Source organism: Pseudochaenichthys georgianus, chromosome 13 (assembly GCF_902827115.2).
Source record: "Pseudochaenichthys georgianus chromosome 13, fPseGeo1.2, whole genome shotgun sequence".
In the NCBI taxonomy this organism is placed as follows: domain Eukaryota; kingdom Metazoa; phylum Chordata; class Actinopteri; order Perciformes; family Channichthyidae; genus Pseudochaenichthys; species Pseudochaenichthys georgianus.
The window spans coordinates 25416420-25433543 of record NC_047515.1 but is presented as its reverse complement, the minus strand read 5'-3'; the positions used below and the strand labels follow the sequence as shown (position 1 = coordinate 25433543).

The window sequence follows — 17124 nt, the reverse complement described above, 5'->3', positions numbered from 1 at the left end:
CACAAACACAACTCTCAGTTCACTGTACAAAAACTTCATTTTTTGCTTTTTTCTTCCTTAATGACATACAACAGGGGACCCGTAAACAAAAAGAGAAAGTCATTTGATACAAGCTAGAATGCAGTTCAAAAATATATAATAAAACAAAATTAATAAAAAGCAGGTCTCTTATCCCTTGTAGTTAGAGGAAATAGTTTGAATACAGCTTAATATGATGTACAAAATATCACACAGTGATAAATTGCTAATAAAAAAATAAAAACACAAAGAAAAGAGAGTCCTTTACCTTGGCCTCTGACTGGTTACAGATTTTTTTTTAACTTATTTTCTGAATTTTTCATGTTTTTTAATTATTTTTGCTTTTTTACAAGTTATACATTGTCATTATCAATCACAAGCAAGTTCTATGCCTAGCCAGGAAGAATGATTCACTTATGATACTACAGTATTCTTACATCTTAATAATCATATTCATAATCAAGGAAAAGAAATGCAAGAAAAAAAACAAGAAAATGATGGACATTTACAGCACGTAATGGCATCTCTAGTCATCATTTACAACTTCTGTTTCAATTTCTTTTTTGATGTGTCATACTGATTTGTCTTTATTCTGAGAAAGGGGCCATCAGTTACTCTCACTCTCCAATAACTGTGAGCCACAGCGGGTTCAACCATTGTAGTATTTACTCCTTAATGTAAAGTAATTGCATGTAAAACATGATTTGATGCACCCTGTCTGTTACCACTCTTCAACAGAAGCATCCATACTTAGATGTAGTGCAAAGTGGAGCCAAAAAGTAGTTTAATGTGATAATAGGACGTTATTTCCAGCAGCAGTACTATAATATAGTCGAACCCAGATCTTGAACAGCACACTCTACCAAATCAGAACTATGAATGCTCTTGTCCAAAGTGTGTTTACCTCTAGGCAACATTGAACCCTTGGGTCTGAACTCTGAGCCGTAGTGTGACCCTGTAGTCATAAAAATGTGGAGGATGCCCCTTAACCAACCGATTGAACATCTAATTGTATTTTTCCTCTAAAGACAATAAGATAAAATGACTCAAGTAATTTGAAGTCAGGTCAGCTCTTAAAGGGCTACTCTTACCTAAAGCAAACCAAGTTTCCTGCAGTTATCAGAAATAACTACAGGACACAGACAGATAGACGAGGGGTGTCTCAAAGGAACTTGCTTTCCACCTAAATCAAATGTTCTGAGTTTCGCTCAACATCAGCAGCAACAGTAACACATCGGCGAGACTGATTTTGAGTCATGTTACTTATATAAACTGACACCCACACATCGTAAAAATCAACTCTCGTCTTTTTTTTAAAAAAGGGACCTTTTCTTTCTCCTCCTGAGGCTATTTCTCCCAGCATGCCTCTTCTGAAAGAGACCAGCTTCACATCATTAGCTCTCATGGGAAATGTGCTACTGATGCACGTCAAATCAACACGAGGGATCCTCACCTCAACACACAAGTGAAGGTAATGTCAAACTTTCTTTTTTAAAAGTCTGATTAAATTACAGCACGTCAGAAACAAGCACTGCCTACATACTGGCACTCACTTCAGGATGAAATGAAAAAGACGATCTGAAGAGCTCTCATCTGAGGAATCATTTTCCTTAATGCAACTATCATCAGCTCTCCTCAAATGATCACTGCCAACCTTACTCACAAACCTTCAATGAGAGAAATGAACACTGAACTTCAATTCTGAAATTAGACCACAAGTATTGAAATGATTTAACAATGAAATGTCATTTAAAAAGCATATTCACTCTTTAGCCCGTTGAGTGAGAAACAGTCTCTCTTTCTCACATGTACACACAAAGTAGGTCCCTGATTCTGACTCAAGACTGACAAGGTCTTTCATAGCACCGTGATTTAACTAGTGCATATTCAAACACGCACACTCTTACAGTGTTCAGTGGAAAGCACCAAATGACACAAACGGCATCATTTGTTGAGACAGACTGGCCTCACTACCCCTGTATCTCTGCGGACACGAACTGTACTTGTATGATACCCATCTGTAGCTAGTAAATGTGGTGTGAAAGCATCGGTCTGCAGAGTTCACACTGACCATCTGTAGAAATGTACCATGATTGTGGAGTTACGTTCATTAATCTTGTACAGCAGAGTGTCATTTTATCTCACACACACACACACACACACACACACATAATTAGAGCCTGAATCATGGGGATGCTATAATACTCGGACATACAATGAGACTTGGCCATAAAGCTGAAATTAAAGCTATTTGTTCAACACTGGTTAGCAACTGTCTAATGTTTCCTCACATTATAGACAACTTTAACATTCTCCAACCCCGAAAATTGCCACCACACACGCTCTACCTGGAGTCTTTGGAATGTAATACATTGAATCCCAATGTAGATGTTGGGCAGGTGTTTTCCGCCCACACTGGGAAACTTAACTGTTATTAATCATGCCTACATATGTATGCTAGCCACAAGCAATTTGTTAATGTTGAGGTGCATTTCTGCATCGTGTGCGATGTGCAGTGCAAGCTGCGGTTTCTCTGTGAAATGTGAGTAGTGCGTCGGCAGGTTGAATGAAATAAAATCAAAAGAACAGAATATTGTGTAGAAAAAGTGTTTCTCCAAAGATTATTATTCGAAAACAGAGCGATTGGGATTTTATAAAAAAAAGCAGTGTGATTGGTATAACAAGAAGTCACTGAGGCATCAGAGAATAGTGAGGAATTGAAGGGAGGTGACGACCTGTGGCGATGACCCAACCAGTGGGGTGCAGGAAAAGTGTGTGTTGGGTGTTGTGTGTTGTGTGTGTGTGTGTAAGCAGTTGAAATGTGTTCTGTCGTCTTCAGTCTCTTTTCGCCCAGTTGTTTATGTAGGACTCTAAAAATGCAGAAACAAACAAAGTTAGGCCGACAGCCGTTCACAACTCCTCATGACATATCATGAAAGGCAGAAGACATTAGGCTCAAAACATTTATCAATTGGTCATTTAGAGTTATAAAAATCAAACAAATAAGTCACACCACATCAATAAAGTTAGGGGAAAAGTAATCATTTCACAACTATAGGTTGGAAAATGGAAGCCATAGATCATTAAAAAAAATAACCAGATTAGAATTTTGTGAAGTTCAGTTTTTTTATATAGCCTTAATGGGTTATCTGTTGAGGTCTGCTGCAGATCTACTTAGAACAGTAGGCTATACATGCCATTTTAGACCTAAAGGAAATACAATTCCCAAAATGCAACTCAATAGCTTTTCAATAAACCCCCAACTGGCTGTTAAATATGCTTCTATCAAACTCCACACCACCAGTGTGTAATACGGGCTTCCTGTTAAAGACTTGAAGAAAAATGAACCCCCGATCTCACCAGAATGACAGCAGAATGCTTTCAGACAAAGATCTTGGCAAGTGCATCTGCGCCGGCGCTGGCGATAAAGGGCTGTGAAGAGTGGAAGGCTACGTCATGGATGGCCTCGTCGTGCTTCTTCCTGTGAGCCGTGATCTCCTGCACGCACGTCCTGTTGTCCAGCATCCACAGGCGCACCGAGCAGTCGTGGCCTACAGGGGGCAGAGGAAAGGGGGGGGGGGGGAGCTTATTAGGAGCAACGATCCCTGAGGAATGCAAGGTGCAGGATCCCCTTATATTGTCTTGTCTTACATTGTCATTTTAACCGAGATCGCAGATTGTACTGAGGCCTTCTGATTATTTTTGTTTTATCTAAAACATGTATTGTGTTATACAGGTATAGGTGGGGTATAAATAACCTTTTTTGATTGTGAATAAAGTGTGCAGAGGAGAAGAGGGTATTTTTTTTAAATGAAATAAATTATAAAGGTTGACTTTACTGTAGAGGAAGCCTGATTCTAAGGTGTAGGCAGCTAAATAAGTACTCACTGCCGGAGATGAGGTAAGTGCCGTTAGGGTCCGTAGTGAGACAGGTGACGGCATCCAGGTGAGCCACCATTGAGTGGACAACTTTACCTGTACGGACACACAAAGCAAGCTCATTTAGACCCATTCACATACTATAAAATAAAAAGAGAGGAGAAAGAAGGAATCGACTGATGAGTCTACAGATAAAAGACCTGCAGATACCTGTCTTGTTGTCCATGAAACGGATGGTGCGGTTCTCATGGGCAGTGATGGAGACGGGCTCAGATGGGTGACTGACAACACGATTGATCAGCTCACTGCCTGCAAAGGGAGAAAAACCACTCGATTGTTGTTTTATCTGCTCATTTAACTATTTATTTGTTAACGTATCTCAACAGTGACCAATATTACGCTAGAACAAATAGGGTCCTGAACATACCATCCTTGGTCTGTGTCTCTAGCGCAATGATGCTTTGCTCCGCGTTGAGGTCATAGAGCAGTGTCTCTCCAGCGTCGAATGACACCACCACCTGGTTGGGGTCAGTGGCCACAAATGCTACTGATGTGGGTGTGCCGTGCTCTGGGAGAAGACAGGAGGAGGTTAAAGTTGTGAGTCATGGACGCAATGCAAAGCTCAAAAGCATGTCTACACACTCCACATAAATGTCTACCTCTTTCTTTATTGAAGACAGACAGACAGGGAGCTGAGTTCTGAGGGTCCCAGATGCGAATGGTGCCATCGGCTGAGCATGAGGCAAGACGATGGTGAACTGCTGAGAATGTTAGACCCCACACGCTGTCCTCGTGACCGGCTAGTACACTGCTCTCGATGCCCGGATCTGGATAAACAAACGCACGTTAAAAAAGGGAAAATCTAAAATTTGAATATTCGTATCCATCTGAAGTTGAGAATGGCTGACCGTAGTTATCATAAGGATCCACATTGAGGTCGGGCATCTTCCAACATCTGACAGCTCCATCTAGACCCCCGCTGTAGCAGGATTCTCCGTCCTCGCCCATGGAGAGCGACAGAGCAGCACCACTGGACAGAAAGAGAGAGAGAGAGTGTTTGCACTGCATCTGGGTGCGTCAGTGACAGAGTGGGCGACTGTGGCTACGAGGGGTGGTGTGTGAATGTGTATGAATGTTAGTTCCTAGAGCATGGTACACTGCTCTGTATGAATGGGTGTGAAAGGGTGAATGACTTGTAGTATGTAAAGCGCTTTGAGGGGTCGTAAAGTATGGATAAAGCGCTATATAAGTACAGTCCATTTACAACATTTGTATTTGTACTCACCTGTGTGCTCTAAATGTGTAGATGGGCTCAACATCCAATGCTGCGTTCCTGTGAAGGGACAGTCTTTTAAATTTCATTCTTAGTTTTATTTCTTTGCTATGTTTGATTTTACGTTTGCACGTTATTATTCCTACTCTTAAAATAAAGGGGTAGGGTTCTTACTTTTTAGAGTGCATGGACTTGTTGAGGTTCCACAGTTTTAGTGTTCCATCCTCGGAGGCTGTGAGCAGCACTGCTTGGCTGGGGTGAAAGGTCAAAGCGCGGATGGCATCGAAGTGGCTGCGTAGTGTGAAACGAGGGTTCCATGTCTTCTTAAACTCGTCTCTGTTATCCTGCATCTGACGGGACACACGTTCAAAAAGAGTCACATATTCCGAGTGTGCACATGTATGTTGGATCACGTCCCATGTATTGACCAGTAGATATATGTAATTACATCCATGGAGAGATCGTTGTCATTGGCAACGGTGAGATCAGCCAGTTCACCCAGGTTCATGTCCCCACCCCCGACGGCATCCATAATGAAGACGTCAGAGGAAAAACCCAGGGCTCCACCTGCAGGTTTGGGGGTGGAAGTTCACAAAAGTTACCCTAAAAACATCACTGCCTGATAAAGACAGGCTTAGGAAAAGAGAATGGGAAATATAGCAATACATCTCCCAGGCAAGAGTCCAGTCATCTTGTTTTCTTTACTCCCACATAATGTACCAGTGGATTTATTTATAGGTGTTGGAGCAGTTTTGTAAGACTACCCCACGCAGATTTTAAAATGGAACAAGACAGCATCTAAATGTGTTGTCTGGCGTTTAATCTACAATCATGCGTGTAGGGCAGTAGAGGAAAGTCTAAGGTCTTTGATGGGGCATAATGGTGGGAGGGGTCTTACCTTCCCCGGAGCGAGCTTGTCCCGATACGGAGGGGGGCGGGGTGGGTTTAGGGGGGAAGTCCGACATCATGCCTTGTAACTTGTTCCTGCGGTTCTCTGAACCCGGCAAGAGGAGAGAGACACAAAACATCCAGTCATGCAGATGGGCGGAGGAAGGATGGAGAGGCCAGCAGACGGACAGATAAGAGACAGACGGATGTAGACAGAGGGCAAAAAAATAGACTTCATTCTTTAAATGCAAAACAAACACCCATACAATTTGAATGACTCTTCAATAAGAATGACTTTAAAAAGAGAACAGGGTCACAGCGTAAATATGACTCAAATAATGAAATGTGCGCGTAGAAAAAAGGGCAGCATGCGTGATAACCTTTGAAATGACCCCACCCTGCACCACACAAAATACATCTACGGACAAAGGTGGCGGCTACACAACTCTAAAGAGTCACAGACTGACAAGCTCGTGAAACAGGACAGAGAGACAGGTGGTTGGGAAAAGAGGTCGGTTTTATTGACAAGAAGAGATGCCAGGACACAATGAGAAGTAAAAGATAAAAAAAGTGAGCAGGGAGGGGGAGGGGTGGGGCGCAAAAAAGACAGATACACTGGTGGCAGTGATTCTGGCAGTGCTGATGATGTTGCTATGGCAACAGCGTACCTAGCTCCCGTCCGTCCCCCGAGATCCGGGCCTCTCCCGCCCCCTCCCCATCCTCCCCCGAGCCCAGGAAGTCAAATTCACTGAGGGCATCTTCCGAGTCGTCTTCGTCCTCCTCATCCTCCGGGTCCAGGTCCGTGGTCATGGGCTCCGACTGGACATGAGAAGAGAGAGGAGCGCGTTCATAATGTGACGAGTCATGACTAAAGTTTGCGTTAAGACATTCAGATGTTCCTCGTCTTCCCAACTTCATTTCTAAATCTCACATCTTACCTTTACACGGGACTTTTTGTTCTTGCGCGGTCCATCAATGCAGTCAGTGGCCATGCCTTGAAAGTCATCTTCCTCGTCACTGTCGTCTTCATCGTCGTCCTCGCAGCCATGCAGGAAGGGGATTTTATCGAGCACCGAGCTGCCCAGATGTTCCTTAGAGTTTTCCTTGCCCGCGTTCCTACAAATGCAAACAAACTTTTTCAGTCAAAAAGGACAAAAAGATAATGCAGGACAATACAGGTTGACCTCAATTATACTTATTTATATATAATACCATATTATAAGAAGTTTGGCCACAGCAGTCTTCATTACAGTTTAGCTTTTTAATAAATATTATTATTGTAGAAAAGTTTTATGGATACACGTGCTTTTTCATTTACTTTTCTACTTGTAAATAATACTTTTTTGAATAGATTCCTGCTAACTTTTTCTTATAATCTTACCATGTTGTCATGGTGGAGGATGCCCTCCGTTTTAGACATCCTTTCTGCGTCTTGTTCTGTTGGCTTTTGAGATCAGGGTGTGCTTTTTGTTTCACTGTCTTCACATTTCTGCTACAGATAAATGCTACTCACAGAGCTGCCTCAAGATACAATGATGACTCATGTTCTGTCTCACCTGCAGTAAGTAAGTTCTCCTACTGATAATAACCTAACTGCACTTTAGCCTACTGTTGGTCTGCTAGACCATTTTCTAGTTTCTGGCATAGCACTGTTTATAGCAATTTTGCACAAACTAATACATAGATTTTTCTAATGGGTCATAGTCAGATGATCTTAAGAGGAGCGGTGTGTGCACTGCCAAAAGAGCATACCATAATATCTCAAGGTCTGTGCATAGACGATCATATCAAGATGAGTAAATTAGGATGTCAGTATTTGCATTGGTTTGATATGGTAGAAAAATGTTTGCAGTTTTATACCAGATATTAAAGATGAATATCGTGATTAAACTATTAAAAATGTTCATCTTTAATTCACATGATGTATCATGATTTAGGCTTTGTGTAGCAAACTGTGGGTTTTTTCATTTTTCTGATAAAAATGGAACACTTATTTAATAATAATAATAATAATAATAATCATACATGTTATTCATATAGCGCTTTTCCTGGAGCTCAAAGCGCTTTACAAGCAAGTACAAAAAAAATGATGTAGGGTTCTCACCTCTTGATTTGTTCCTCTATCTGTCTGACCAACAGCGACTCCACCCCCGCCCGGGGCTCGGGCTCAGGTGAGCTTTCAATGGGGGCAGGCCCGTTAGCCTCGGGGCTGCTCCGCCCGAGCAGCGAGCGCACACGCTTAGACCGCATGTCCAGGATGGTGTCTGAATAACCCACCTCCTCAAGATATCTACATTCACAGGAAAAGCACATATGAATACATAACCACATTCATATGATCTAGTCATTGGAGTGTAGATCACAAATGTAACACTTGTGATAAAGCACTAATGAAACATATTAGTATATTACTGAGATCAAAAGGAGCTGATGACAGCGAGGCCTTACTTGCGTAGTAGCTGACGTCCCTCCTTCCAGGACATCTGATTGGCTGGCTCAGAGTCTGACTCAGCCGGCCCATTGGGAACTACAGAAAGGATTGGTCAATAGTGATGCAACAGCAATGAGCAGAAGTTTGAGTGTCTTCTGAAAGTAAAGCCAAAGTAACAGATAATGTAATCACTTACGTTGGTCTGCCTCTGTCTCTGGTTTCTTGTCTCCGGGACTCTGGTCGTTTCCCGTCTTAAGCTTCTGGTGTTTAGCCCTGCAACCCCACAAAATACCACATGAGGGCAGTACAACAAGCAAATATAGGGAATCCTTTAATGATCAAATGACAGACAGCTGTCTGAGTGGATAACAGACACAGGGACAGAAAGAAGGAGTTTGCTGCCATTTGTCTGACCTCTCTTGTTTCAGGGCGTACTCCAGCATTTTGATCCGCCTCACCAGGTCCTGTTTCATGTTCTCCTGCCCCTTCCTCTCACCCTGAAGGAACGCCACCTGAGCCTGAAACACATATAGGATGGTGAGGGACACAAAGTACCTTTTAGAAAAGGCACACACATACAGTACAGCAACATCATTAAATACATTTCAATTGACACTGTAACTGCATCCATATGTATCTTAATTTAAAATAGACGCTTCTAGATCAACAAAGATCACAAGCAGAGTCCTTGAATGGGAAGAAAAAAGTGTGATGTGACAAGCATAGCAAACATGACTTCTGAGAACCCAGAGGAATAAGTAGAGGGTTGTAGAACAAGGCTCTTATTTTTAACTTCTCCTAACCAAGGCCTCAGTGCGCATCTGCAGAAGAAGAAAAACAAGACACACACTGGCCAAATTCAAAACACTCTTTTAAAACACATCCTTCCTTTGTGTGCTTCCCCTCTAATTGTCCTTCCGCTTCCTTCCTCACTGAGCCGATAAAAGGCTTACCTTAAGGAATGAAAAGATTCACTGCCCATTCTTGCCATATGGCAAACAATTAAAGTGTTTGTGAAAAGAAGAAAAATGTGATAATGAAAGAATTAAGGGTGATAACGAGGGCTTTGTTTAGACAGGATCTTCCTCTTGGTATTGCATCATAATGCAAGACTTGACAAAGGTGTGAAAGGGATCCTGGAGCGGATGAGAAAGTTTGATAACACATTTTAAAACATGAACATGGCCTCTGTTGGAATAGAAAAATGTGAAGAAAAAACAACATACTGTAGATCCTAGTTAGAAATAGGGTTGAAATGCCACTGCAAGATAACACAGTATGACAATTGACGTTCATCAAAATGTGTAAATGCACTTTTAAACTGTAAAAAAACTCAAATGAGTGTATGTGTGAGTGCGCACGTTACATTTTACAGACAGGAGCACATTATTGTAAAGCTCTTAATAATAACCCAATTCAACATACCATAGTGCTGCTAACATCTATTCTAAACTAATGTGTTTTAGTTACATAACTATTTATGTATTATTATAGTCACATGCCATCTTATCAGATTTGAAATTCAGCTTATTAATATAATTCAGGTTTCATCCCTTTAAAGGTCATAATAGTAATAATAATACTAATAAATCGAAAAACGACTATATACTGTACTATATACTATAAAAATGTCATACCGTTACAACCCTAGTCAGAAGTAGGTTAGAAGGCCCGTCTCTACTCTCAGGATTTGCATACAGGGGATTGTAGGGACTAGTGCTGCGTACCGGTACGCCGAACCGGTACTGGACTTGTAAAAAGTTTCGGTTCAAGTCCGGTTAAAACCGGAACGTCAGGAACCGGTACTTGGACTCGCAAAAAAACTAGCACTTATGTATATTCTGGTGTCTGTGGTTATTTAAACATTCCCTGATAAACGTGATTCAGTGTCAATAAATGAGTGCTAATCCCAGTGTGCTCAGTGTACAACATCACATGTCATTTCACCTTCGATTCACGGTTTGAAGACGTAGCATTTCCCCACATGCTAATGCTAACCGGAAGTGAAGAATTTTCAGAATAAAAGTATTAAGTAAATAGTGTGAACTTCCGGATTTTCAGAATAAAACTGATTTAAATTAAATAGTGTATTTAATTCAAAATTACGCCATATCAACATTGATTTTAATTTCTAACAGTATGTATGTACATCACTATGTATGTAGTATGTACTGTATAATGTAAACATTATTATTATATTGAACTTTGTAATAGTTCACTGTAGTTGCTGTCATAAGTCATTTGTAGACTAAGTGGGAAAAAAGTGTTTTTTTTACATTTGTACTTTTTAGAGAAATGTAGACACAAGTTGGAAGGGAGCACAATAAACCTGACGAGTTTGAATTTCAGTTTATGAGTTAATTTCAATTGATAATTAGCTCACAATAAGTTCACTTTAGTTACTCGCACAACTTGACACAAGCCATGGGTTCAGGTCCGGACTTATAAGTCCGGACCTGAACCTGAACCTCTGGACTTGAGTCCGGACCTGAACCTGAATGTGAGTCCAGGTACGCAGCACTAGTAGGGACCATTGTTTTGCATTGTCTCCATCTCCCAGTCTTTTTCTTTCTCTCTCTGTGGTGCTGGAGCATTAATACCCGTTGTTTTACAGTCCATCTCTCCTCTGCATGTCTCTGTCTGCGTCCACGAGTCTGCTCCCACGCGCAGACACAGTTCGGTGTAACTAGAACAGTCTAAAAACACTATCTCATGGGGCAGGCACTCGGTCTACTTGAGAGGGTAGTCAATCACCCAGGAAAGAGCACGCACACACACAGACAGACAGTAATGTAACTGGCTGGGAGGTCGAGTGTAATACAGGATCATCTGCCAAGCAAACCTTACTGCTGCTGCTGCTGCTGCTGCTGCTGCTGCTGCTGCTGCTGCTGCTGCTGCTGCTGCTGCTGATGAGTAATCCTGATTAATGCGATGTGATTTTATATGCTTACTTGCTTAGCTGATCATTTTGGATAATTGTCAAAGCTAGCATGTCAATAGTGCAGGCCAGATCTAAGAGGGTGTGAAATACAGATAACGACGATGTTTTGTTGGGAAAAAGCAATCAGAGAAGAGACTGAAAACAGCATTTACTGGCATTTTTGCATTAAATGACGTTAACCATTAGCCATCATTTGTCAGTCTACTAGTTAAATAGACTTCTAATCAGTGCATCTATAGTAAATGCTAACATGCTATCATTATAATGTCATCTTCAAAGTAAACTTGCAAACATGTTTGCTTCTATTGATAAGGGTAATGTCGAAGCTAGATCCACAATAATTACAAAGCTCTGTTCTGATAGTGTTGCCTGTTTTGGGTCAAGGAGAGCCAACTTGGGTAAAACCAATTCAGTTCAAGAGTAGGCAAAGTAAGATATGAGCTCCTCTGTACACGAAAAAACACGTCTTTTACAGAGATTTGTTTTCAGTTCAGCATTGATAAACAAACCTCCTCATAGACCATGACCTACAATCACCCGAGGGTCAACTAGCTGCAGATAGGTGGATGCTGGGAACTTCACCTAGTTAGCATATGTTATTAAGGGCTAGGTCATATTTACTGAACTGAACAAATAGTTTAAACCAACAGCAGATTACTAAAAGCAGTCATAGTAATGTCACCCTGCCACGAACAGTCATTTGCTCATTTACTTATGTTCATGGGTATGTTTAAGTGTTGCAATCGCTTAGCTGAAGCAATCAAACACAGTGGGTGACTAGTAAACTAAATTATTCAAATCATCAATGATCTTTGTAACTTCCACCTCTAGAAGGAATGTGTCTACTTCATCCTTCAGGGGCAAGGCACTTACACTTAAACTCCTACTCATACACACAGACGAGCTACAACCTGCTCACACACGGAGATAACTATCACACCCCTGTGCGCCGTGATCCCAGAAGGACAGGTTCATAGGAGTGTCCAACACTTTAAAACCCTGACACTGCTTTATTGCCCAAGATAAAGCCATGGCTGCACACACACAAGTATTAAGATGACAATGAACCCACACTGTAAGAACTGCCCTTTTCTGAATCATAAAGGCAAAACACAGGGACGAGTCTGTCAAAGGGTCAATGGTATGTCATTCTCCATCTATTACTAAACTACTAGTTTTACTTGCTCTTCCTTTGTATCCTTCAAAGTGGTAGGATAATAAGGTACAGTGGTAAAGAGTAGATCATTTTTCCGGGTACAAGAACAAATGCAGTTTGACAGATTAGCTTGTGAGGGAAAACAAGATCACAAAATCAATACCCGTATTAAATTGTGTGAATCCACTAACAAAAACATGCATGGTATTGTATTGTTTTTAGCTTTCTCTGTTGTTGTTGTTGTTGTTGTTGTTGTTGTTTTATTATGCGCTTTGTCTGGTTCAGATTGGGACATGCTTGTTTTTACTCGTATGTGGGACCTGGGCCAACAGAGGTGAGACAAGGAACTCCATTCATTAGCTTACGGTGTTCTTATTGACCCGTTATATACATTAAGAGCCAAACTGGAGAAGGTCAGTTCATCAGGGTATTCTAGAGAAAGATATACTTAAGCTGAATATTGTTCCATGTTGAGGAATTACAAATTCATACTTCAAAGTCATTTGATATAGTCCTGCAAAGACAGATGCTGTGGTTTTACTCATTGTATTATGTTGGTATTCTAACAATTTACAAAGGAACCTTGTTGCGGGCAAACCTTCCGTGCCATCTGATCTGTCTTTCCCGTGGGGGGGGGGGGGGGGGGGGGGTTCCTCGGTGTGACCAACTGCTGCTGACCTTTCCAGAGTTTGTTGTAGCATGGAGAGCTGACACATTTAGCCTTTTCTGTCAGTCTCCCTTTACTAGCTCCAGAACAGGGTCAAGGACAGCTTTCCTCCTCCACTGGCCACCCTCCATCTTCTCATCCCTTCATCCCCATAAGAGCATCAAGGAGCCAGCAAGTAGAGCAATGAACTTTTCTGGGACAGGGTGCTTTGATGGAGCATATCATAGTGTGTGGTATTCAGCGTGAGAACGACAACATCAAAAGTTGGGCTGGTTGCCTAAGTTGGATTTGAAGATGATTGAAACGCAATGGGAAGCAAATAAACTGAATGTCATGAACGTTTTTACATAAAAGGGGAAACAAATCTAATCATGATTTTCCAGATTTCAGGGGAAGAGCAGAGAAAGAAACAGGAGGGAATTACAAACCGATAAAAAAGATACCTATAATAAGGGGGGAATAGTTCAACAGGAGCTCTGGAAGTGAACGAGGCCGGCACATACTGTAACAATATGGCACATATAGATGTCATATTTGTGTCATAGCTGAGCGTGCAGAGCTATTAATTAGAGATGTGTACCCAGGGGCCCCCCTGGCCAACACTCAACAAGAAGTGATGTCAACTGGGTCACCAGTAATCTATTCTACACAACTACTGACACTGACTGGTTAATACAGTTAATTAGCTGAAAATGAGAATAATAGAAAGGGGTAGTAACAGGTAAAGGTTCCCTGTTCTCTATAGAATAACGTGAGTGACTTTGCTGCTCCATCTGTTAATATAATACATTATAATGAGTATCAGGTTAAAATAAGTCTGCTCAGGCAGTGCAGTGGTAATGTAATTTGATATAACAAACTGGAAGAAGCCTCATGTGTGTCTTAAGAACAGAGAGACAAGGCCACTGCCACCTGTCCCTTTTGCTGCCGTCTTATGGTTGCGCTGGGACGTCCCACCTGGCCCACTGCGGGGAGGGTCTTCATTCCTGGCATGTCACATGAGACGCGAGAGCACAGGTGGCCCTTCACGCTGAAAACCCATTCAGGGAGACAGGACATGTGTTGCAGTCTCACTAGGACGCGCTGTGCTACAAAAACAGACATCCACGCAGCCGCACAGAGACTCACATGGTCATCAAATAATGGTGATGGTTTTGCAAAATGGTGCATATAGCTTCCCTGTCCTGTTAGCTTTACAAATGCCATAAAAGCTGAACATGCCATGTATAGTTGCCATGTGAGTAGCATACATGCACAGTATGGTGCTAACTGTACAGGATATAGCCCAGGGGGTCTCCTAACTGGCATGTTGATAGCACTGCCAGCATGCTGGCAACAAAAGCCAAAGGCCTGTGGCCTGTGGGTGTTCAAATGTAAGCTAGGTCAATTTTTCAGCCTGGCACTCTAGCAATCCCTTCTTTCCCTCAGCACAGGACGTGGTACTAATTGTACCCATGAAACCAGACCATGTGTAGCAAATACGCACACGCAAACAAAGTTCCATAACAAGCACTAATGGTTTGTTGGACATAGCGATGGCCCGCTTCTGCCTTCCATTCCCACTCCTTCACACACAACTTTAAAAGCAGCGAGCAAAACCAGTTTGTTATTGTTCATCCATATTTTATCACAGCTCTTATTTATAACTACATGGGGTTGAGTCAGGGGCAAAGTGGGATGCAGAGTATCAGAAGAGAGCCGATGATATGGTTTTTTTATCTGTGGTTTTGTCAAGCTCATAAACTCCGGAAGATATATGAATGTAATTACAAGCAAACAGCGGTTACAGGAGAGAGAGACCACAAATGGGTAGGAATGAAAAGATATACTGTTCATCCTTTCATTCCCTCAAACACATCTTTGAATGTGTGCATGTTTACCAAACCTGCTTTAATCCTGGAACACTTTGATGAGTAGGCACAATCTTCTGCCTCACACAGTTATAGCTGCATGCATTCAGGGGTGTTGCGTAGTAACACCCTCTTTCTTCTGCTGTCTGTCTCTAACAAGGACAATTAGGGAACCCATGCCTTGCTCAAGAACATTTCTATAGCATTGACTCAGACATTCAACATCGATTGTTCTTGCCATTTAAAGACTTCAACTGAAAACCTTTAATAACACAAGTTCACTAATAGCATTGAGGGCAGCCAGCATGTGTGTTTGTAAGTAGCAGGTCATAGCATGTTTATATCTTTTATAGTTTAGTTGTTGTAGGATAGTAACCAATGATAATGTAAGAAAGTCAAAAAGAGTACGATTGACTTAGAAAATACAACTGCATTACTTACGTATAGACTAAGTGTAACAGACCCTTATTCAAAATGTGGATATCATTCCGATGCCACCAGATACACATGTACTACAAAGCACTAAGTTAGATTAGGGCCTCAAGGAACTTTATCCGAGGGATGTTTTGTAATAAAAGTTGATTTCATGCAAAAACTGCCAGCAGCCCAACCTGTCACCCTGATAACTTCCTCTTTCTGTTTGCTAATTGTTTGATGGATCAATAACTTAACTATTAACTATTTTAATAGAAACTGCTCACATTACTCTCATTGTCAAATGCAGAGATTTCCAAGTCAACTCACAGCAATGTGTTATCATCTTTAACCTCAACAGACAAGCCACATATTACCAAATGTGTCCCCAGAGCACATAAAAGCCATCTTAATGTGAATTTACAAATAAATGTTTTTTTGCAAAATGTCCTGCCAAAATACAGTCCATCTTTAAAAAGAGTCTGGGACAGGCATATTTTGGATGTGCATCTGCATTAATAACAAGGATACACTGCAATGTAGCCACACCTAAACTCTGTTTACCTGCCTTATTATTTGCTGGATAACAGGCTTGCTATAGTAAGCTTAACAAGGCTGACCTTTCTAGTCTAACTCGGTAGTGTAACTCTGTGTGAGTGAAATGTTAATCAACTGATTATATGCACAAAAGGCGTATAATAATGCTTCCTGAAAATATGTTATTTATGTTTAAAATGTACGAGTGCCCGTTTGGTTTTAGGTGATCTAGTGGAGGTCATAGAGTCCCTTCATTGTTATGTAGTGTCTAGTAATCATACATCCTGGTCAATACAGTACACTGTGATAGGGTGTAATGTTAGCCAGTTAGCATTGTGGCATCCCGAAACTGATTGATTGTAGTGCATGTGTGCTGTCACAAAGCGACACTAAAGGAGCTCCTGCCATACCCGCTCTGGCCTTTATTCGGATTTGCAAACGCAGGCTAAATGATAAACAAATGTACCCTGAGTTCGTCTCTCTCTGCCTCCCAGCGGTATTTCTCGGCCTGGAAGCGTCCCCACTCGTACTGGATGAAGTGTAGGATCCCAGGAAGCGACATGCCCGAGTCCCCGTCCTGTAGCTCCCTAGCCTGGGACGATCCGGGCATGGCCCCGGCTGCTGCCGCTGCTGCCATCACCCCGGCCGCCGCAGCTGATGTCGCCGGGCCCGGTGCTGCTTTGGGCCCGTTTGGGTTGCGCCCCGCTCCGCTGCTACCTCCGGAGTTCGGGTTTGGTCCTCCGCCGGATCTATCCGCCTCCATTTTAACCGTTCAACCTTTCGCCAGGATAAGGAGGTGGAAACGGGCAGAGTGTACGAACAATAATAATAGAAAAGTACCTCGTAGTACCCTTCTTCCAGCCCAGCAGCACTCCACTATAGTCGACCCTCTTTTCTTCCTTTTCTCACAAGCACAGAGCAAAATTACTATTCAGTTAGCAAAATACTACACTTCCGCTTTTAAAACCTTCAAAATAAAACACGACAATGAAGATACATATTTGTAAAATTGTGGCCTGTTTAGTTACCGATTTACCATATTTATCATACATTCCTATGAATAAGTGTAT

The 17124-nt window shown here is 41.8% G+C and overlaps 1 protein-coding gene across 2 annotated transcripts; it reads right to left on the bottom strand.

Annotated features, from left to right (window-relative positions):
- Positions 1–18: 18 nt before the first annotated feature.
- strn4 (striatin, calmodulin binding protein 4) lies at positions 19–16984 on the bottom strand. Of its 2 annotated transcripts, XM_034097031.2 has the most exons (19): positions 16521–16984; positions 8904–9007; positions 8686–8762; positions 8507–8585; positions 8163–8348; positions 7440–7502; positions 6997–7174; positions 6727–6877; positions 6069–6164; positions 5619–5737; positions 5345–5520; positions 5183–5230; positions 4806–4927; positions 4557–4724; positions 4325–4465; positions 4108–4206; positions 3907–3993; positions 3379–3569; positions 19–2888 (listed from the first exon to the last, which is right to left on the bottom strand). In XM_034097031.2, the coding sequence occupies exons 1-18, from the start codon at positions 16815–16817 to the stop codon at positions 3400–3402; spliced, it is 2361 nt and encodes a 786-aa protein (XP_033952922.1). In that variant the 5' UTR covers positions 16818–16984; the 3' UTR covers positions 19–2888; positions 3379–3399. The 2 variants fall into 2 exon arrangements, with proteins under 2 accessions (XP_033952922.1, XP_033952924.1); XM_034097033.2 differs by lacking the exon at positions 7440–7502.
- Between the last annotated feature and the right edge of the window lie 140 nt (positions 16985–17124).